This window comes from Bos javanicus, chromosome 1 (assembly GCF_032452875.1).
Source record: "Bos javanicus breed banteng chromosome 1, ARS-OSU_banteng_1.0, whole genome shotgun sequence".
Classification (NCBI taxonomy): domain Eukaryota; kingdom Metazoa; phylum Chordata; class Mammalia; order Artiodactyla; family Bovidae; genus Bos; species Bos javanicus.
The window spans coordinates 88,087,547-88,111,711 of record NC_083868.1 but is presented as its reverse complement, the minus strand read 5'-3'; the positions used below and the strand labels follow the sequence as shown (position 1 = coordinate 88,111,711).

Here is a 24,165-nt window from a genome sequence, read left to right as displayed (position 1 = left end):
AGTACAATTAGCTTTTTTGACATTAAAAAAGGGATTCTCTTGCTTGAAAAATGTAACCACTACTTTGTACGTTTAATTCCTTGAATATATTTAACATGTATTAAGTGCTTAATATGTACTAAATGCCATTCCAATTACTTTTCACATATTACCTCATTTAATCTTAAAAGTAGTCTCAATGAAGGTAGGTGCTATTTTAACTCTTATTTTACCAGAAAAGAAAAGGTTTAAGGAGTTTAAGTTATCCAGTATCACTGTTAAATAAGTATTAAGTTTTTTACTCTTAACCATTCTAACTTAGATAAACAGGATAATAAGCTTGATTCCTTAATTTTGAAATTAAGCATTTCTATAAAATGTCCATAACTCTATCCCATTAGTTATACCTAAAAATTAACTGAATTACAGAATTAGGTCACATACTTGAAAGCTCATTTATTTCCTATTTTATTCGTATGTTAGTCAGTGAACTCAGTTTGCCACAGCCCATTTTAGCTTTTGAGTTTCCTTTTTTAGCAGTTCTAAGTTTTTTAAGGATTGATATTTTATGACATTTTCTTCCTAGAGAATTTTTTTTTTATTTCAAAGAAAAACTCTTTATTTTTGTAATAGAATAAAACTGATTCTATCTTTCAATTACCATTGTATCTATTGAAAACTTTCATAAATTTAAGATACAACAATGGGATTCTTAGTTTTCTTGTATCTTAAGACATTTTAATATTTAATCATTATTCATTAATTAATTCCAACTATGCTAAAATAATATGGAAATATAGAAGAATATAGAATAGAATAACTAGAAGGATGATACAATAGTGAGGTGAATCATCACTTTTACATCATCCTTCAGTCTTATTGCAATGCTCAATGTTTTCCATCATCTTTCCAGATGTATAAAGAAGTCTGCAAGCACCATCTTTGTAGTTTTTTGTTTTGTTAGTTTTTAGGCTTTCATTGAACACTGTTAATAATTTAGAATTTTTCCCTTTCCACTCACACTGACAAAGAGAAGAAAACTTGACAGAGAAAAATATTTCACAAGTATTAAATCAGAGTGTGAATGCAAAGAAATGGATAATAGTGCTTTAAAGCAAAGTTTCTCAGCCTTAACACTGATGACATTTGGGGTCAAAAATTGCTTTGCTGTAGGGACTGTCCTGTTCATTACAGGATGTTTAGTAGCATCCCTGGCCTCTACACACTAGATGTCAGTAATATCACCACCACAGCTTGTAACAATCATAAATGTTATGTGTCCCAACACTATCAATGGTTCCTGGGAGGTAGATGGGACAAAATCACCCCAGTTGAGAACCACTACTCCAGACTTAAATGATGATGTTAAAATTGATCATATTCAGTGAAACATCAGATGACACTATCCTAGATAAATTTTCTCAAACTCAAGAGACAGTGAGTGAACAGTGTATCTCCAAGGACAAAAAATGACTAACACAAGTTAGTCATTCTGCAGGAATGACTTTATCACACGATATGTCTTAGTAAGAACCCGGACCACAAAAAAAATTTTTTAAATAAAAAAAACCTGGACACCACATCTTTTCCAGTATGCTTTTTAACTTTTATGATGTTGTGCACCAAAATTTACTTTGTAAGTAGCTAAATGCTACAGACAGTTGTGTATAAAAATAACTGGAAGGAAAAAAGTAATGTAGAAAAGTTTTAACTCCTTGGATTGATTATTCTGACTGATATCTATAAGTATAAAAAATAGAAATGTTTTGCACTTAAAAAGCAAAGAAGGTGGTTATCCTCTCTTCAACAAAATTATGAGTCATCAAAGTTTTCAAAAGTATTGTATTTTGAAAATGCAAGTATGAGAAGAAAAACCAAAAGTAATGATAAGCTAGAACTTAGGAGATATGTATTTGAAATCTGGAATCAGTATTCACAAGATGGATATGTTTCAGGCTCACACAGGACAGTTGATTAGCAAGTTTGTTGCATTGAACATATGTTGCCCATTTTGGATTATAAATTTGGTTTTACTATGTTTAAATTCTTATTAAGATGTCTATTAAATTGTGTTTACCATATTTTATTCTTCTCTAAATTATTTTATATTAAAAACAAAAGTAAAAGAACTAAGAGTCCATTGGAACCCAAATGATTAATGTTAATGACTTCTTTTTCTGATGAGTTGAAGGTTAAGTATTTATTCTTTTACCTAGACTATTACAGTAGCTTCCTACCTGGTCTCCCACTTGTCCCAGAGCAGCCAGAATAATAAAATTATAAAAGATAAATCAAGTATTAATAACAGTATTTATCCTATAAATAACTTTCACTAAAAGTAAAATCCAAACCTTTTACCCTGACCTGCAAATTTTACATGCTGTGACTATGACCTCCTTTCAGTCCTCTCCCTCATCTACTGGACTTCAGATGCACTGATCTTCACCAAACTCTTTCTGTCCATGGGGCACTTTGACTCTTTCCTTCTTCTGCGGTAATCTTTCCCTGGTCTTAGTGTGGATGGTTCTTTCTTGGCATTTGGATAACAAATTAATATGTTCTTAGAGGCCATTTCTGAACACTCAGTCTAAAGTAACCACCCCATGCTTCTCTGTCACATCACTCACAGCATCTGTCTATGTTGACTCTCCAATAGCTTTATTTGTTCATTTAATTTTCCACTATAATAGAGTCTCTGTTAATACAGGGTGTTTTACTATTTTCTGAGCCAGGCAGTAAGAATAGGACCAAATTACACAATCCATGTAGTAAACATTTGTTGAGCGAATATGTGTCAGTAATATTTTGTTATGCTGTTGGATAAATTAACAATATTTAAATATATAAAAACCAGGGGCTCCCCTGGTGGCTCAAATGATAAAAGAATCTGCCTGCAGTGCAGGAGACAAGACCTGGGTTTAATCCCTGAGTCAGGAAGGTTCCCTGGAGAAACAAATGGCTACCTACTCCAGTATTCTTGCCTGGGGAATTCTGTGGACAGATGAGCCTGGAAGGCTACAGTCCACAGGATCCAAAGAGTCAGACACAACTGAGTGACTGACACTTTGACTTCTTAAATAAAAACCAAGTAGCATGGATGTCTGCTTTCATCTTTAGCCATTAGGAATAAGTATAATCCATCCTAAATGGCATGTGTTTTTCATCATATATTAATGTGTTCATAGTTATTCATTATGTGGCTTATATATTTGTGTTTAAAGGGAATAAATACATTACTTGGAATCTTGGAATTACACCAAAAGTTATGGTATTTTCATTTTAGTTTCCAAAATTCAGCGTGCAGTATTTTAAAGTGGGTTGTTGTGTGTGTTTGTTTGTTTTTCCTGTTTTCCCCTTATTTTTACTTTTGAAATTGGAAAGCCTTGCGGTGATTATAAGGATATATTTAGGCAAGGGTTATGAAAGAATTTAAACTAGTTCTCCCCTATCCCTGAAAATAAAGTCTTATAATGAGAATAAACTTTTTCAACAGTTAATAATCAATGTAAAGTTTATTGAAAGTTAATCCTTTTTTGCAGATCACTCATAAATCGAGGGAGAGGGTTAGGAAATATGACAAAGAAAATTATATAAGATATTACTTTATTTTACAGAGTAACAGACTAGCTAGAGACAATGAATTAAGAGAAAATGATAAAGAACAGCTCCGAGCAATTTGTACACGAGATCCTCTATCTGAAATCACTGAGCAAGAGAAAGATTTTCTGTGGAGCCACAGGTAAGTGTTAAGATAGAGTCTCTGTTTCTTCTATTTCACAAGAAAGAACTGACTTTGGCTTGATCTTGCCATGTTTCTGCCATTACCTATTAGAGTAAATAAAGCATAATTAATACTTTTTTTATTATAAGCTTTATCCTTTTTTAAATTATGGATGTAGATCAGTATTTCTAGAAAATCATGGTGCATTGGTACTAAACTTACAGATTAAAGGCTTTTTTAAAATTCTAAATCCGTAACATGACCTTTTCTTAGATTTGGTTTTTTGGTTTTGTTTTCAAATAAAATTTAAGATCCACCCCCCCAAAAAGTACCTGTAGTTTTAGACCCATTTAATTCTGATTTAGTTGGCCTAGATATTTTCCATTTTTAAGAGTTCCTTCCATTTTTCATATTTTCTTATGCTTCCTGAAAGTAACAATGTAATGCCCTATTTTTACGTTTGAAGAAATTACCCTACAGCTTGGTAAGTGTACACTGGTTTATTTAAATAAAGTTGCAGTGCATTTCTGCAGAAAGTTCATTTAAATGTAAGTTTTGTCCACTGACCACAGTAGAAGTGGGAACTCTTCCCATGGTTCATGATTAATAATAGAAACTATGTAAAGAATGTTGTAAATTTATAATTTTTCCTAAGTAGTTGTCCTCCATTTGGATTTTCCTTTTGTCTTCCATGCCATTTATAACTGTCTCTAAATATATATAGGTGCAGCTATAGTGTTAAACAAAGATTTGTTTTGATTTTAAGAAAGGCTAGTCATGGTAAGAAATTTTAAAAATGTTTGGAACTTCTTAGAGATCGCATAGTTGAAAATTTAGACATTTAGGTCTTTTGGATAACATGTAAGAATGTTTTTTATTTTGTCTTTTCCACATAGACACTATTGTGTAACTATCCCCGAAATTCTACCCAAATTGCTTCTGTCTGTTAAATGGAACTCTAGAGATGAAGTAGCTCAGGTAAATGCATGTTTGAAATTACTGAATAACTGTTGCACAAATTTGGTATGTCGTTCAAATTGTTTTCTCTCAGAAAATCTGTATAAGTGTAAGAGATGAAATAGACTGTGTTTTAAATTAATTAATAATGATAATACAGATGGTCCTCAACTTACCATAGTTCAACTTAAGATTTTTTGACTTTACAGTAGTGAGAAAGTGATATGCATTCAGTGGAAACTATTTCAAATTTTGTATTTTGATCTTTCCTCAGGTTAGCAATATGTGGTAAAATAGTCTCTCCTGATACTGGGCAGCAGTAGTGAGCCACAGCTTCAGGCAGCCAGGTGATCCTGAGGGTAAACAACCAGTATCCTTATGACTAGTCGGTACCCATACAGCCGTAATAAAATAGGCTTTGTGTTAGATGGTTTTGCCCAACTGTGGGTTAATATAAGTGTTCTGAGAATGTTTAAGGTAGTCTGAGTTAAGCTATGATGTTCAGTAGATTATGTGCTAAATGCATTGAGCTATTTTCAACATATGATAAGCTTATCAAGACATGAGCCCATTGTAAGTCAAGGAAGATCTGTGTAGTAAAGAAAAATACCGTTTACGTAACTTTCACTGAAAAAATTAATTAGAATTAAACATTTTAAGCACTGAATTCATCAGGGGGGCTTTTATCTAATTTTACAGTGAGAAATTAAGACAATGTCTTAGAGGGTTCATTCACAACTATTTTTGCTTTTTAAATATAATTTATTATCTCATACACAGATGTACTGCTTGGTAAAAGATTGGCCTCCAATCAAGCCTGAACAGGCTATGGAGCTTCTGGACTGCAATTACCCAGATCCTATGGTTCGAGGTTTTGCTGTTCGGTGCTTAGAAAAATATTTAACAGATGACAAACTTTCTCAGTACCTAATTCAGCTAGTACAGGTAAAATAATGTAAAATAGAAAAATAATGTTTTATTTTAAATCCATGCAATTTGCAAAAAATGCTGTATTAGCTGGTTTTATACTTTTGTAAAAATCAGTTTTATCATCAAGAGTATCTATTTTCTTCCTAAAAATTTTTTTCTTTAAATTCAGCAATGAAGAAACTTACACTGATTGATGTAGCTTTGTTTTTATGTATGTTTTTACTGACATAGGTACTAAAATATGAACAGTATTTGGATAACCTGCTTGTGAGATTTTTACTCAAAAAAGCGTTAACTAATCAAAGGATCGGTCACTTTTTCTTTTGGCATTTAAAGTAAGTCAAATTATTTTTCCATTTAATTCTTTATATAAATATCACTTATTCTAATGTATAATGTATACATGTATTAATGTATACTTCTGTATTACTTATCTACTATTGTTTTTGTTTATCCAGAAGAGTTTTCTATACTGAAAGTATATTGTACCATGAACTTTCTCAGCTTTTTCTCTTTAACATTAAATAAGCAGTAAAATTAAAACTAAATTTTATACAGGAATGAGAGCTGAAATATTTTTAAAGACTTTGATTCTACTTTAAGAAAAGTAAAGTTTGCCATGTCTAGATTAATGTTGCAATTGATTTCACTGTATGTGTGGGTTAAGATATTCCTTAACCACCCCCCCAAAAAAATCTTCCCTTGGAATTCAGAACAATAATGATGAAACCTTACTAGAAAACAAGATAATTAAGAACAAAAATATTTTACAGAATTGATATATCTAATACACAAAGTTAGAGGTCATAAACCATGCACGTTTTTATAAATTCAGAAACAGGTTTATAATTAACATGTTTTTTTTTTTTAATATTAAATCAAAAATTGAATCTGGAAGCTAGGTTTAAAATAATTTAAATTCAGGCATAGTACAGAAAAGGGACATATATGTCAAGAAGAGTCAAATAGTATTCACTGAGCTCTTCATTCCCTCCCTGTTTGTTTTATTATTTTTCTGCCTGATTTCCTTTTTTCATGTTTATATATTCTGTGCTAAGACTAGTAAATGAAAGGTAGTTGAAATAAACCTAAAATTCTAGATTTTTTAAAATTTATATTTTCAGGAACTACCTGAAACTCTTTAATTGTTTTGCTCCTAAATGATAGGCTTTATAATTAGTTAATATGATTATATAACATTTTTTGAATTTAGAAAATGGGTTTTCTTATTTTCCTACAGAAGGTTTTGTGTATACTCATTTACAGTTCTCTCTCTCCCTCCCTCTCTGCCTCTTTCCCTCCCTCCCTTCCTCTCTTGCTCTCTCGTTCACTTGCACTGGTCTTCTAGATCTGAGATGCACAATAAAACAGTTAGTCAGAGGTTTGGCCTGCTTTTGGAGTCCTATTGCCGTGCATGTGGGATGTATCTGAAGCACCTTAATAGGCAAGTTGAGGCTATGGAAAAGCTCATTAACTTGACTGACATTCTCAAACAAGAGAAGAAGGATGAAACACAAAAGGTATGTGACTCTTTAGTGTGTTTTTGAGACTCCTTCATTGCAGTAGAGCAGGGTTATTTGAGAGCCCATTATATATGCCTTAGAATTAGGCAGTTTAAGATTTTGATCCAAGCAATATAATGTTAGACACATTAGTCTCTTGAGATTTGTTTTTCCTCTATAAAATGGGACTAATACACTCCTCATAGGGTTGATGTGAGAATTAAACCAGATATACAAAGTACCTATCATAGTCCCTAGAACATGGAAGGTGCCCAGTAAATATTAGTTCCTTCCTCTTTACATTCCTTTCTCTTTTATATAGCCCTTTTTAATATTCTTTTCCATTATGGTTTATCACAACATACTGAATATAGTTCCCCATGCAATACATTAGGACCTTGTTGTTTAGCCCTAAGTGTTGAAATTGATTTTTCCTTACTCTGTGTCATTTCTTTTCCATTAGTAATGACCCTGAAAATGAGCAAAAAGAAATTTAGTTTCTGTATTTCTAAGTTTAAAGTGGACTCAGTCACACAGTGAATAGTTCACACATTCAAGTCATCTGCAGTTATATAAAGGTTTCTCATAACTTTTCCTCCTCCTTATCTATTTTTCAGTCTAACACAACCTACAGTAAAAAGTGAGATTATTCCTCACTTCTAGTGAATGAAAAAAAGAACATTCCAGTTTATTAGGCAGTCCCCAAAGGACAATGTAAATTAGTAGTAGTGAATAAATTTTTTCAACATCATCACCAATATTGCTTGAAAAGAAACAACTTTAAAAGAAAGTTCGTGTATTAATCTAAATATCAGTATGTAACTGAGTTGATTTTATTGCAATTGTAGTATGTAAGTTCAAATATAGGTTATTAGAAAATAATTGTACTGATTCTACTGCTGGAATTGTGAGTGAGAGGAAATTAGACTACTTTGAAATAATAAAATTTATTATATTGTAACTAAGGTTAAGAAAAAAGAAATTAGATATTAAATTTGTAATTTTAAGTATTCTTCTAAACTGAAGTTTTCATATTGATTGGTTGGCTGTGATAAAGTAGACTAAAAAAGTGATTTTAAAAGGATGTTTCTTTCCAGCTATGTACTAGAACTTAGTAGCATGAGACTTTTCCCAGCAATCCCCTAGACCTTCTTTACTGAACAAAGAATGTGGTGTTTTCTGAAAAGCTTAAAAGTCAGACTATTAAGCTAAGCTAACATGATGTCTCCATAGTTTTTCCTCTAGAAGAAAGATCTGCAGACTTTTTCTTAAAAAATCAGATAGTAAATATTTTAGACTTGGCAGGCCACACAGTCTGTTTTAACTACTCAACTCTGCTATTCTAGTGTAAAAGCAACTATCAAAACGAATAGATGTGACTGTGTTCCAATGCAGTGTGACTTAGAAAAACCAGCGGCTGACTTACAAGCCATAGTTGACCGTGCTTTGATCTAGAGCCAAAACATAGCCTCTGTCAGGATACAGGACCTTCTTACAGGAAGGTACACAGTACTGTAACTCTCACCTCTCTGCCTGAGTTGTGCTGCTCTGTGTTATAGAGTGTTATAGAGACCCTTCTAGTTAGAATGCAGCCAGTCCAGGATATGGATTCAAAAATTACACACTGATGAGGTTCCAATGCGTAAAAGATACTAGCAGTTAGTTTTACCTTTTATCAAGTCAATTTCTAACCATGATTATGCTTATCTATCAGGTACAGATGAAGTTTTTAGTTGAGCAAATGCGGCGACCAGATTTCATGGATGCTCTCCAGGGCTTTCTGTCTCCTCTAAACCCTGCTCATCAGCTGGGAAATCTCAGGTAAGGAACTCTATTGGCAGTTTTATTGATATATTTAAACACATACTTTCTCTGAAGAAAATCTTGAAAAAAGTCAAAATGTCCATAATAATTGTATTCAATAATATATGCATCTCTTTCCTTTTCCTACCCTGTAAAACAAGAGTAATAATATTTTCTTAAGTTCGGAACTGCATTTATTCAGAATGAGTTTTTACTGCTTTAACAATAGAATTTAAAACTTTCTATGGCCAGAATTTGTGATATCATTGGATAAGAAACAGAATGTAATATCTGTAAAACTAATGATTATATACCTATATTTGTGGAAAATATATATTCTATGTAGAAGAAGTTTTTAAGCTTTTTGTTATGTATTTTTTATTTATATGCCCTTAGAAATTATTTCATACGTAAAACTGAGGAGAAAGTTTAAAATTGCTATAACAGTTCAAAAAGCTATATAGTGTATGTATTTTGAAATAAATTGAGACTATAAAGAATAACAAAGCTAAGGTTCCAAGTAAAATTTTCAACTCTGTTAAAGGCTTGAAGAGTGTCGAATTATGTCTTCTGCAAAAAGGCCACTGTGGTTGAATTGGGAGAACCCAGACATCATGTCAGAATTACTCTTTCAGAACAATGAGATCATCTTTAAAAATGGGGATGGTAAGAGTATTAATGGACTTATGATACATGAACTTAGCTATATTTTTATACACAGGATATTTATGAACCATGAAGATTATTGAAAGCCATTTAAGGAATATGCATGTGGTAAAATATGTGATATTAAGCAGATGTCATAACCTTTAGAATATGTATTTATAATTCTTGAAATGAAAAGATGTATTCGGTTTAGAATCAGAAGGCCTGAAAATCATTTTGCTTAAATGTATGTCCATTCACTCCATAAATATTTGACATGCTAGGCCCTGAGGTTGTAAGAATACACAAAACGGAATCCATGCCTTCTTAGAGTTTATAGTCTAGCAGGGAAAAGAGAGACGTTGAACAAATAACTACAGAAACAGAACTACAACCTGGTAGATATAGTCTGCTAAGGAGTCATAAAAGAAGGTCCTAATTCATTTGGAGAATAGGCTGTGGGGGAATATATTTTTATATCCTATATTCTATATACCTTTGAAATGTATCATGGATAGGTTTCCATTAGGAAATGACCTTTCAGCTCTGAATTCTGTTAATTCAAATATTTTAATATAAACATATTCAAATTTAAGGATTCAGAAAAATAAGTAACTTATATATTTTAATTTTTTTGTGAAATACGTGCCCACTTATCCTACATTGTTATACAGATGTGTTTATGTAGATACTTTAGAAATGGGTTAAAAACTCAGATTATTGCTTCTACAGATTATTTTGAAGAGCAAATATAATTCTATATATTTTCTGTTTAAAAACATTGTGATGATGTGATACTCAAATTTGTGCTTGTGGCATTAAGTGGTGCTGTACATATTATTTGAATTTCAGATTTACGGCAAGATATGCTAACCCTTCAGATTATTCGCATTATGGAAAATATCTGGCAAAATCAAGGTCTTGATCTTCGGTAGGTAACCAGTAAGGCGACATGTATGTTGTAAGTTATCCTGAAAAGGTAAACCATTAGTAAATATTAATTGTAAGCTATATATTAATTAGAAAGAATATAGTCATATATCTATAAATAAATGTATAGAGTAATAACTAACACTAGTGGAGTACACTGAGGTACTTTCCATTTGTCCTCTTCTTCCTTGGCTCAGAATGGCTAATGAGATTCAGCTAAGTTAGAAGAACTGTCTCTCATAAGCTGGTAAAGACTGCAGTTGCCTCCATACTGTCACTAACAGTCTTCCCTTGGTATCTGCTGTGGATTGGTTCCCGGACGCCTGCTGATTCCAGAGTCCATAGATGCTCAAGTCCCTATATAAAATAGCATAGTATTTGCATAAAAGCTATGCACATCCTCCTGTATACTTTGTCAGTTCTAGATTACTTACAATACCTAGTATCATTAAAGGCTGTGTAAATAGTTGCCTGTGTGTAGCAAATTCAAGTTCTGCTTTTTGGAACTTTCTGGATTTTCTCCCAAATATTTTCCATCTGCAGTTCGCTGAAGCCAAGTATCCAGAACCCACAGTTGTGGAGGGCCACCTGTATTTAGGAACAGGGCATAGGAGACATGAGACACAAAAGGCCCCAGTTTTCATTCAGAAGTTAAGAATTTAAAAGAAAGTTTCTTTCTTGATATTAATTTCCTAATTCTAAAACTTTATAAACTCTTTAATCTTGAGTCAAATTGCAAATTAGTGACTGTGCAAAAAAGCATCTGAATTTAAGCGAGCTATATTATTGAAAAGTAGATGGATCTTTGGAAAGTTATTATGTCTTTTAACTTAAGTAAATTTAAAGTTTAATTTTTTAATAATAAGCCTTATAGGATTATGTAACCCTTTAGAAAATCCTTATTGGATTATGTAACCCATTATGTAACTATGAGCATGTTCAATAATAATAATAAAATTAAAATAAGGAAAAATGGTCAGGAGTACCACCTTAAGAAATTCCTGTATTTACCAGAACAGATAGAAGGAAAGATCACAGAAGAAAAATGATCAAAAGGGTAGGAAGACCAGAGTAAGTAATTCACAGATCCCAGACGAGGGGAGAGAATTACAAACAATTTACAGTATCAGTTGCTTCAGGAGTTTAAGAACATAAGGACTATGAAAAAGCCTTTGGATTTGATGATTTATGGTTAGTTTTAAGAAGAGTCAGTAAAATGGTAGGCACAGAAATTAGGCTACAAGGAATTAAGTGAGAAAGTGAAAATAAGTTAAACTCTTTTAGGAATTTAAGAAGTAAAGGAAAGATGGAAAGTAGCCTATGAGAACAACAGAACAAGAAAAAACATACTTTAGTACTTATGTGACAGCATATTAGATACTTTTTTCATTGTCTCTCTAAATCCTCACATCTCTGTGCTTGAGACTACATGTCCTTTTTTATATTCTATGTGGTGAATGGGAAGTATCCCTAAAGCACTTCTGCTTCACATCAAAGTATGCTTACATCAAGGAAAAAGCATTGGTTGGTTATTTGAGCTGTGAGCTAAACTAACTGCTTTTATCCTGGAACATCATTTTGACTTAAAGAACAACTAATAGACAGAATGTGGTTATTCAGACATGGATGTTTGGCAGACATTTTCTTGAACATGAACAATTTCTTGAGTGTGAACAATATGAGACTCTTCAGAGAAAACAACTGACAGCATTTGTTGTCAAGGATCAAATTTGAGCTTTCAAGCAAAAATTAGAATTTTGAGGACCTTGTACCTACTGCTGTGAGCTTCCCCCAAATTAAAGATTTTTCTGATGAGATCAGTGACAATGTTAGCAACTGTGATTTTTTTTTTCAGTTGATATAATAAAAAAAAGTACCATAATTTGAAAGATCTCCATATCTGAGTGAACTAATATCTTCCAAATGACCAATGTAGGATATTATTAAGTCATGTATGGGTAAAAGTTCCATTCAGAGGCAAGATGAACAAATGGGTGGGTCTTCATGTTACAGAGTATGAAAAGTTTACTGGTACGGTTTCACTTTCCATACTGCAACTTGAGAAACTATCACTTATCAAGTTTTAAAACAGTGTAAAAGAAAAATTATCTGAAAAGACTACTACGATACTCCTTTTTCCAACTACATACCTGTGTGAAGCCAGATTTTCTTCATATGCTTCAGTTAAAACTTTGCATAAGATTGAATACAAACGCATACATGAGAAGCCACCTCAGTGCTATTAAGCCAGACATTAAAGAAATTTGAAAAAATGAGAAACAGTATCACTCTTCTAAGGGTTTTTTGTTTTGGTTTTTAAGGTTTTTCTTTTGTAAAAGTATTTTTATGTAAAGAAATATAAATACTTTAGATGAATTAACAAATATTGAAATTTTTAAATTTTAATTTCTAGTGTCAGTAGATATAACCCACATAAATAAAAGCTCTTTTGTATCCTTGATGATTTTTAAGAGTTCAAAGGAGTCCTGAAACCAAAAACTTAAGAACTGATACCTTAAGGTATCATTTATATGTCCATTAAACATCTTTAAGTTCACCCATATTTTTAAAGTCATAAATGTTTATAAACTTTGAGTTGCCACAGTGATCTTCATGCTTTTCTTAAGTACAGTTAAATGCTTTCACAGTTGAAGGTTACAATAAATGATGGCAGATAATTTGAGGATTTTTCTAGGAATGTTTGTCATTCTGTAATAAAAGAAAATTAAAACTAGATTAAAGGAGTAAGGGTCCCACTTGATAAATTTGCACATAGAATATTCCTTTATTAGCCCATTAAAATACTTGCTATTTTGGGGAGCACCCTTCTATTTGCTAGATGGAATGCCACTTGATTCATGAATCTCCTAATGAAGCCAATTAGATCTTCACATTAAAAAAAAAAAAAAGATATTTGCTGTTTTAAAATCTCATCAACTAATTGCAGATATCTTGATCCTTTTTCAGAATGTTACCTTATGGATGTCTGTCAATCGGTGACTGTGTGGGACTTATCGAGGTGGTGAGAAATTCTCACACTATAATGCAGATTCAGTGTAAAGGAGGCCTGAAAGGTGCACTGCAGTTCAACAGCCACACACTCCATCAGTGGCTCAAAGACAAGAACAAGGGGGAAATGTGAGTTTATTATCCTTTTCTTCTATGTTAATCTAAGTTTTCAATAGATAAATTTTTTAATGGTGGTGTATATTTCGAGTTAGACCAGAAGAAAAAATTGTATCTACTTTGGAAAAAGATGTGTTCAGCCTTTGAAATGTTTGAGGTTACTGCATTTAAATGATCAGAATTGTTTATAATTTGGTGAAATCCAAGAATCTAAAATCTGTTTTTCTTAATGCTTATTCTTTTTTTAGAAGTTAATGTTAAATTAACATTAAATTAATAAAAATGAAAATGAAAAATTTTACTCCCAATTCATTGTTAAAATGATTCAAAAATTTTATTTTAATGACACACTAAGTATTTTTTCACTATAAGAATTATGCTTTGGTCAGAGATATTTAGAAGTTTTCTTAGAAACCGTTGATAACTTCAGAATCCTAAAGTTCATCAGATTTTTTAACATAATTACTTCCTTCCCCTAATGTCAGTGATTGTTTTCGTTGTTTTAATACAGACTTCACTAGAGACTCTGCCCATGTTTTCCCAGTTTGGACTGGATCATTCTGTACTTCCATACTAATGCATGCTTATTTCCTTGTAGATATGATGCGGCCATCGATTTGTTTACACGATCATGTGCTGGATATTGTGTTGCCACCTTCATTTTGGGAATTGGAGATCGTCACAATAGTAATATCATGGTTAAAGATGATGGACAAGTAATAGCTTCCTCTTTTTAAATATGTTGACATTCTTAAATTTACTAATTTGGAACATTGTATTTCCGCATTTGTCAAACTAACATAATTTCTTATTTTGGAAGCTGTTTCATATAGATTTTGGACACTTTTTGGATCACAAGAAGAAAAAATTTGGTTATAAACGAGAGCGCGTGCCGTTTGTTTTGACACAAGATTTCTTAATAGTGATTAGTAAAGGAGCCCAAGAATGCACAAAGACAAGAGAATTTGAGAGGTAAGCTGAAGAAATCAAAAGCACATGCTAAAGAATTCTTGCTAATATGCAATTGATATTTTTCAAGCAATTTAAAATAATATATGTTATGTTAACATTGTAGCATAAACTGAATATTTCATGTGTTTATTGTGTAATGCTGTGAAAGAAATGGAAAGAAAAACCAGTTTAACTTATTGAATTAGTTAAGGCCTAAAAAGAAAGTGATCTTTAAACTTCTTCGGACAGTAAAAGTTTTTCTTTACTGCTGTTTAAAAATTGGAGTCCACCTTCTCTGTATTAATGAATTATGTATAGTGTGCTACATACAATACTTTTTTTAGTCATACAGTGTGAGGAATTCAGTCAGCCATGAATATCATGTTTGTTCATAATTTTTCTTACCACCTTATGGAGTATCATTAGTCTATCTGAAAACCTTAATGTACTTTTAAAAACCTTTTATAAAATTATCTTTTATGTATAGCTCAGTCCTGGTCCTAACCTAACCCTAAAAGCTTTAGTATAGACCAGTTCATGCATTTAATAAATCCTATTCTATTCCTAATGTGCCAGGCATTATTTTGGGGGTTGGTGACAGCAATAAACAAACTCCTTATGGACTCATAGAGTTCACATTCTAGTGTCAGGTCAGGGAGTAGAAAGTGTTGGTAAGAGGAATAGGGAGAAGAATGCTGTATGTTATAGTTTTGTCTAAGAAGGCCTCGATAACTATGTAACACTTGAGCAGAGACCTGAAGGTATTAACAGGATTTACTCCATACTGACCAAACTGTTCTTATTACTTGTAGGTTTCAGGAGATGTGTTACAAGGCTTATCTAGCTATTCGGCAGCATGCCAATCTCTTCATAAATCTTTTCTCAATGATGCTTGGCTCTGGAATGCCAGAACTGCAATCTTTTGATGATATTGCATACATTCGAAAGACCCTAGCTTTAGATAAAACTGAGCAAGAGGCTTTGGAGTATTTCATGAAACAAATGAATGATGCACACCATGGTGGCTGGACAACAAAAATGGATTGGATCTTCCACACAATTAAGCAGCATGCTTTGAACTGAAATGATAACTAAAAGCTCAGTATCTGGATTCTACACTGCACTGTTAATAACTGTCAACAGGCAAAGACTGATTGCATAGGAATTGCACAATCCATGAACAGCATTAGAATTTACAGCAAGAACAGAAATAAAATACTATATAATTTAAATAATGTAAACGCAAACAGGGTTTGATAGCACTAAACTAGTTCATTTCAAAATTAAGCTTTAGAATAATGCGCAATTTCATGTTATGCCTTAAGTCCAAAAAGGTAAACTTTAAAGATTGTTTGTATCTTTTTTTAAAAAACAAAACAAAACAAAAAAACCCAAAATATATAGAAATGATGGAGAAGGAAAAAGGATGATGTTCTCTTTTTGTCTTGCAAATGTTTTCTGTTTCGAAATGTGGACACAACAAAATCTATTATTGCATTAGGTCCAAGTAAACTGGAGTTTGATGTTAAATTACTTTAAGATTGGAAAATAATGAAAATTTCTTATTTTTCCATTGCTGTTCAATTTATAGTTTGAAGTGGGTTTTTGACTCCTTGTTTGATGAAGAAAAATTCTTGGGGTGTAAGGGACTCTTGAGATTTCAACAGAGACTTTTCTTTTTTAATAAATCAAACCTTTTGATGATTTGGGGTCTTATCTGCAAAGTTTGGGAAGCAGTCACAAATGAGACCTGTTACAAAGTGGTATTTTGAGTTTTGTTTTTTTTTTTCCTAGACAGTATTTACAAGAATCTGATTCTTATTTCCCAGGGAAATTCTGGGCTCCCTCAAAGTAAAATAATCATCGTAGAGAAAGAATGAGCAGGAATAATTTTTGCTCCAGAATTGTACAGTATTCACCTTAGATTGACTTTTTTTTTCTCCTTTTGCAATGAATTGAATACATTTTTCATGCATGTTTTCCAGAAAATAGAAGTGAGTATTAATGTTATTAAAAAGATTATTTTTTTTATTAAAGGCTATTTATATTATAGAAACTATCATTAATATATATTCTTTATTTACATGATCTGTCCCATAGTCATGCATTGTTTTGCACCCCAAATTTTTATTGTTTGTAGCAGCATGGTCAGCTTTTTTCTTGATCTGTGGGTAAGGTTCAGGCACTATCTCATACCAATGACTAGTATATAACTACTTAAGGAAAACAGATTTAAAAGTTCTCTCTCCTTTTATTGTCTTCTGTTTTCACTTGAATCGCCCATCTTCCATCCTCTTTTATAGTTGAGAATGCCTCAGTCATATGAAATTAGTTGCCAAATTAACACAATTTAGACTATCTTCCTAATTGCTTCACCCCTCTACCCAAGTAGGCTCATGAATAATACTTTATCATAAGGGGAATAGAAATCATGAACTTTTTACCTTTTAAGGCTATTTACTCAGTCTCTCCCTAGTAAAATTAGGACCTTAAACCATTTTAAGATCATGTCCCATTTCTAATCAGGGCTCACTTTCCAACTTTATTAAATAGCATTTGAGCACAAGATACATTCTTAAACATTTTGAAAAACATTAACCCAGAATGTAGGGGCTCAGGCTAGTCATCACTCTACAATCTGATAATTTACTGAGTATTTGAAATGAATGATTAATGCCCTAGGAAATAGCTTTAGCAAATGTCCAGGTGCCACACCAGAAAAAGTGCAATAATTTACTGACAGTTTTCTAGACTAGGCTTATTATTGGAGTACAACATTATGAAGAGTGCATATTGTATACAGCATCACTTAAGAATATCCACTTATGAAATCAGACCTATAGTAGAAGTCTTGGATAGTAAACAGGGACTCTAATACAGATACTCTTAATATTTGGCTATTTTAGAACCCTTAAAGGGCATAATTATTGGAGACTTAGGTACCTCACTAAAGTGTGTACATAATATTGCCAATAAGAAAGATTAATTTGAAAATTAGGGAAACTTCTCTAAACTGTCTTGGAATAGTTAAGGAGAGTTTAAACTCTGTTTTAAGCAGGAGACCAGATAGATTCTTTTGCAGATATCAGAAATTTCAAACTTATTAAAACTTTGTGATTAATGTTTTTTGTCTTTTAGATTTATTCAGTTAATACATACTAACATCCCAGTATTTTCTGTATTAGGGATTAATTACAGGAACGCTCAGTAAAATAATACAATTCTGAAAGAAGTTTTGATGGTGGAAACTGAGATTTTAACAGAGAACTAACTGTGTTTTACTGAGTGCCAAAAAAGCTTTGAGCTTCCTTGTACAAAGTTTATATAATTTTTGCATTTTTCACATCAATCCAGATAGTCCCTTCCCCTAGGACCTCTCTGCCACTAAAAGACAAGCCACATAGCTTATTTTATCCCAAATTTTAAGAGTTATTACAACCAAGTTAATTCCATTGGATGAAATGTAGACAGGTTCTATAAAGACTATAGATTAAGTGAACTAGCTAAAAACAAAGTATATTTCAAACATATCCAAGCAGAGTTTATGCAAACAACATTAAAAATAAGGAAAAAGGGGACAGGTAGTACTCAGAAGGCAAGGAACCAAAAATTGAATTAAATTATTACATGGGATGACTAGGATATGTTTCAAGTCAGTGATAATATAGCTACTTCCAGGTACTTCAGTATCAGAGATCAGTTCCTATTGGCCAATTTCTATGACCAACCGTCCTTGTCATTGAATGTGGTATAACTGACTATTGACTTGACAGGTTCATTTGGCCAATTGAGCAATATTTCCTTTAATGACTATTTTGGAGAAAAGAAAAATAGGTTTAAAGAAAATAAAACTTAATTTAAACACATTTCTCGCAAGAAATAATCAACTATTTGAAAATCATGCTTTAACTTTTTATCATATTTTCAGCTATATAAAATCATTTATTTTGAAGACTTTCAGAATGCTGTTAATTTGAAATCTGTTAATCATGTTGTAGAATTTGGTTTTTTTAAAAAGATGTTTTTAATTGGATTTTTTAAAAAAGAATGGAATTTGGTCACTATTTTATGATAGAACCTAAGCTTTTTGTGGTTCTTAGTGTCCTCTGTAAAACTTAGTGTCGAAGTAATCAACTTTTGAGGTTTTCCCTTCTAATCTGCTTTATATTACAAGCCCTTTAGGAAATGGGAACCCGGTGAATATATAATGAATTGTAAAATATTTTAATGTGTAACTTTTTCAACTGTGAAACTATGACTATTGGTTTTTTGAAGAAAACAGCTGCTGATAAAGTATTTTGTGTAAAGTGTAGTTCTTATTAATCAGGAAAATAATCAATTACTTGATTAGAATGTATATATCCTCTTGGATTTTATTTTAAATGGATTGGTGATTTTCACGTAGGTAAAACACAGTCCATCTGTATTCTTTTTCCATCAAAAATCTAGTGATTTGGCATTTATTTAAAAAAATGTATGAGCAGCCTATGTATTTTAAAGGCACCATGGAAATGTCACAGTACATAAACTTGGATTCGTTTCTTAGTGATTTGTAAATCCATTTAATTCATACCCTGATCAGTAGTCCGTGTTTGCCACATTTTGAAGAAATATAATTTCCAGCATTATTTTAAATATAGCAAGTTAACTTTTTCTCAATGTTATAAATTCCTTTTGTTTCTGTTATCTGCACAAACTGCAGACCTGGGCTGGACCCACACATTCAGAATCCATCTTAAAAATTGATTTTGATGTCCAAGGCATCACTAAAATATTTCAGTTTAAAGACCATATGTGGTGTTAATGGATTGTGGTGCTTCTACTATTTAAAAACAACTTTCATACTTCAGATATTTTTGAAAAGAGGGGAATGTGAAGGGAGGGGGCAGAACAGGGAGGAGTTGCTTGAATGAGTTACATTCTTCATATCCGTCCTGCTCGGATCGGGCACTAAGAAGGCTGAAAGCTGTGAGAGTATATTGTGCACACCATGAGGGAATTAATTCTTCATCAAGGATGGGATTGTGAAGGCTGAACTATACAAATCAGCACTGACAAAATCTTCAGATAATAATTCTTGGTGATAGAGAATAATACAGCTGGGCTGTTTTTTAAAATATAAAGACAAACCATTTTTATTTTTTAATTATCACATTAAAAATTGTAAATGTATCTTATGTACCATGGCCTGGGAAGCCTTTTTTCTTTTCTCTTAAGAGTTATTTTCACTTTCTGAAAAGAATATAGGGTTCAGCTCAAGATAACTATGGTCCTGATAAAATTGGATGGGTAACTCTACCTCAGAAGGTTAATAAGGAAAAAAAAATACATGAGTCACAATTCAATACTTTTGGCTCTGATATTACAGAAATTTGGAGAGCACTGTATTTTAGATTTATAAAGTCAGAGTTGATTTATAAAGTCACAGTTGGCATGTCCTGTTTTTAATGGCATTGGATACATTTAGAAAAAAATGGGTTAAAATTTAATCATTGCTCCAGCCATTTGGAAAAGGCAGTAGTGCTAGGAGGTTCATGGTACTAGGTTCCTGAATTTAGCATTTGAAATTAGTTTTGTTTTTTTTTATTGTTAGTGAAATTGATATGTGTATATTTGCAGACATTTATATTTGTATACACAGTACTTGCTAACCCTAGTCAAGAGACATCATTTATAAAAGGTGTAAACATCAAGGTTCTAAAATTCAGAAGAGTTTAGAATCAATTAGGAGTTTCCCAAGTTGGGGTGTTAGTTTTTACAAGCTTATTTCATTCAAGTGCTTCACTTGAGTAAGGGTTTGCACTTTTTGTCAATGCAACGCCATTCCTTTTGCTTGGTTTTAATTATGTTCATATTTCAGCCATGCTAGTTAGCATAAAGAGATAGTTATGAGCCATAAGAAAATCTTATGACTTAACTTTTACACAACTACGCTTAAGAGTTTTAGCAACAAAGAAAAAAGATCAGTCCACTGTACATATTAGCATAGATGGGTAGCTGGTTTTTACTACCAACAGTTGACTCCAATCCTCCTGTTGGTAAGAATGGGAAGGATAATGCATTTTGTAAGCATTGTTTATGAATCTATCTAAAATATTATTTAATCTCTCACTATAATAATTCTGTGGTTATGCTAAGAGCCGTGTATATTTCTGGTGATTCTTTTGTTAATCCTTCTAGGATAGCAAAGATGCAGAACCTTCACTGTCCTATTATTTTCTCAGAATATCTTTAATAAGACTAACCTCTTTAATTCTAGTGCAGATTTCCAAATGTGGTCACTAGCCATTGATTTCATAGGAAAAAAACTCATCAGATTTATATTCCTATTGGAGAGCTTGGCCTTCATGATTTCTAGAAATGATTCTGGCTGTGGAACCAAAGTTTCAAATGCAGTTAATGTTTTCAGTGCGGTTCAGTCCTAAGACTTTATTTCGGTTGAATAAAATCTAAAAGAATATATCCTTTTAGAACATTACACTTCAACATCTTGGGAATGTGACACTACCATAGACTACTGACACCTCCAGTGTGGACTTTGGAAGCTTCAAAAAGGAGCTCCCATCACCCTCTTTGGCCCCATTTATTGTCACAAATCTATTTCTCTATATTTGTCTTTCATTGAGTTAGAGTCCTGTAGTATACCACATTAGTTAGGAGGAAAATGTTTTAAATGTTCTTTTAATGATGGCCCAAAAAAGTATTTGACACAGCAAGTGCATGTGTTACTGTACTGAGAATACAGAATAATAACAGTGTCACTAAATTTAAGACCTCGTCCCAGTCATGCTCTTCCTGGCAAGAAGTTTGGCCTGTGACTGCACTTATTGTTTGTGCTCATCAGAAACTGTCAATGTCTGCTTTAACTTTGCAGTCTGTAACATCACGCTGTTTATTAAAAAAAAAAATTACTTTAACTTGTGTCCAAATAATCCTTAGTGTACTATATGTTGAACAAAAAAACTGTGATAATTACACTTGCCATTTAATACTTAATAGCAAACCATCTTTTTAATACTTAACAGCAAACCACTGTTGGTAATAATCAAAATTTAGCTGAATTTTTCTTATCAACAATGACTAAGTTTAGTTGATTGAAAACCTGAAACTATTATGCCTTAAAAGCCAATTTTTCTGTCGCAGTAAGATGATGAATATCGGAGAAATATCAGTTTAAATATTAACTTCCTTTAAACATGAAGAATTATATGCTTGTATTTTAAGCAGCGATTACATGTGTACACATACACATATGAATGTATCTGTATGTGTGGACAGATTTTTTCCCAAGTCAGTTGATGACCAGAACCTAAAAGTGAAGTTCGTCTAGAAGCAAACTGGTTTTGCACTCAGCTATCATAAACCTTGCAAAAGGTAAGTCTGGGCTTTTCTTGGACCAGTAATGCACATGGGCATTGATATTTAGTGCTTCTAAGCAATTCACAGCGAATAACTGCTAAAATTTTCATAGGCCAAATGGTTTGAGTTAACGTTGTAAGTTGACTTTGTTCTTCAAGCATAATGTCTCTATTTCCTTAGATGAGCCAAGTAGCTACTATATAAATGGAAAACTATAGTATTTGAAACACTTCAGGTTTCACACTTTCATACGCTTTAGGTTTCCGATTGTTTTTAATATGTTAGGAGAAAAATCCAAAGAGCTGCATATTGTTAGGTGGGTGTCAGACTTACTAAGAAATGGAATAGATATGTGACCTTAATTTAAGAAATCTAGAAAATCTCAATTTGTGGAATGACTTAAAAAGTGTATGCATACATATATTTTATTACATGGAAGTCTTTGGCATACAAAATAATCTACTACAGCCTTCTAAAGAGCATGTTCCGAACTCTAGATACATATCATACTTAGCCAAGAAAAAGTGGGGAGGAATCGGCTCCTGCATCTCCTTACCCCAGCCCCTGTTCCAGCTGTCCAACAAAAGGTACCAAGACTGGTTGAATTATTTTATTTTTAATAAGAACTGTACATACTTAAGGTTTACAATATGGTAATTTGATATACATAATGAAATGATTACTATAGTCAAGCTAATCTATCATTCATGTAGTTACCTTTGTGTGTGTGTGTGTGTGTGTGTGTGTGATGAGAGCACCTAGACTCTTAGCAAACTTCTGGTACTCAATGCAGTATTAACTATAGTCATTATGTTGTACATTAGATCATGAGATTTATTCATCTTATAATGAAGTTTGTACACTTTAACCAGTGTCTCCCCTATTTCCCCCACCCTGCCCCTGGTAACCAGCATTCTGGTCTCCGCTTTTTATTTATTTGACTCTTTTAGATTCCACATATAAGTGAAATGAAGTTTTTTCCTTTCTGTGTCTGGATTATTCTTAGCACGATGCCCTCCAGGTTCATCCATGTTGTTGTAAATGTCAGGATCTCTTTTTCAGGATGAAAAATATTCCGTTGTATGTATGTTTACACACACACACACACACATATATATATCACAATTTATTCATCCGTCGATGGACACTTAGGTTGTTCCATATCTTGGCTGTTGTGCACAGTGCTGCAGTGAACATGAGAGTACAGATATTTCTTGAAGGTACTGATTTCATTTCCTTTGGGTATATACCCAGAAGAGGAGTAAGGCTAACTAAAAATTCAAACTTAGCAAAAGTTTTGTTATTTATCTACGAGGTACCAGAAACCAACCTAGGTGTTTTGCATACTTTGCCTTTTTTCTTCCCTAAAAATAACGTCATGAAAGAAAAGACCCATCCCCATCTTACGGACAAGAAGAGTGGCTCAGTTCAACTGACTTGCCCAAGGACACGTATCTGAAAAGCTGTAATTATGGCCTACAAATTTTAAAAAATCGTACTCTGAGACACATGTTCTCTCCACTATTCCACACTAGGAGGAGGAGAAAATACCCAAATTGTTCACTGCTGGTCAAGTCAATATTGCTCTATTATTCAGTTTGTTTAATAATGTGTGACTTGCAGTTATTGCTAAAAGGCATTAAACTGGCTTAGAATCAGAGTTTGTTTTGATTACATCTACGTATCAGAGTTGCTTCAAAAGTCATCCTTTTTATTGTCCATGATGTAAGTTTTTTAGTAAAATTGTAATGATACTTTGAGGAACATTGGTTTTCAAAATGAAGTCTGTTTTCAACTCATATTCAGCTTAATCTGAAAAGCACTTGTTGGGAGAGTCTTGTGATACTATTTCATAACCATGGTTGATTCATTAATTAAAGTACGGACAATTGTTGACTATCCATGTGGGACTTTTCTATGATGCGGATTATCTGAGATGAATGTTAAATTCTATCCGGTACAGCTTCTCCCTAACTTGATAACATTTCTAGCCACCTCTCCCACTCCCTTCAGAGTGTACACAAAGAGCAAAATGAACTTATGGGAAGCATAATTAACTAGAAAGAAATGTTTCTAAAAGAAAAATCACATGCTACATAGCAAGGTTAAGTACAGATAACACTAAGCTTAGTGAATTTCCCAGGCAGCAGCTTTCCTCTTTTTTCATGGATGATGAGGTAAAATGGTAGGTCCATGTTTTCTGAAATTACCAGATTATTATCTTCCTGTAGTGTATGAACTGCTCTTCACTAAGACTTTTTT

General features: G+C 32.6%; 2 protein-coding genes across 4 annotated transcripts in view; one reads left to right on the top strand and one right to left on the bottom strand.

The window, feature by feature from the left end:
* Positions 1-23,804, top strand: part of PIK3CA (phosphatidylinositol-4,5-bisphosphate 3-kinase catalytic subunit alpha) — a 92,820-nt gene extending 69,016 nt beyond the window's left edge. For all 3 annotated transcript variants that reach the window (XM_061415328.1, XM_061415338.1, XM_061415344.1), the window contains 12 exons: positions 3,594-3,718; positions 4,597-4,678; positions 5,438-5,602; positions 5,819-5,922; positions 6,936-7,107; positions 8,804-8,910; positions 9,437-9,558; positions 10,390-10,468; positions 13,435-13,605; positions 14,192-14,309; positions 14,414-14,565; positions 15,357-23,804. In XM_061415328.1, the coding sequence (XP_061271312.1) occupies positions 3,594-3,718; positions 4,597-4,678; positions 5,438-5,602; positions 5,819-5,922; positions 6,936-7,107; positions 8,804-8,910; positions 9,437-9,558; positions 10,390-10,468; positions 13,435-13,605; positions 14,192-14,309; positions 14,414-14,565; positions 15,357-15,627 (1,668 nt within the window). In that variant the 3' untranslated portion in view covers positions 15,628-23,804. The remainder of the gene's footprint in view (positions 1-3,593; positions 3,719-4,596; positions 4,679-5,437; positions 5,603-5,818; positions 5,923-6,935; positions 7,108-8,803; positions 8,911-9,436; positions 9,559-10,389; positions 10,469-13,434; positions 13,606-14,191; positions 14,310-14,413; positions 14,566-15,356) is intronic.
* Positions 3,716-24,165, bottom strand: part of KCNMB3 (potassium calcium-activated channel subfamily M regulatory beta subunit 3) — a 98,379-nt gene continuing 77,929 nt past the window's right edge. The window contains exon 5 of the mRNA XM_061415404.1: positions 3,716-3,804. Within this exon, the coding sequence (XP_061271388.1) occupies positions 3,754-3,804 (51 nt within the window). The 3' untranslated portion in view covers positions 3,716-3,753. The remainder of the gene's footprint in view (positions 3,805-24,165) is intronic.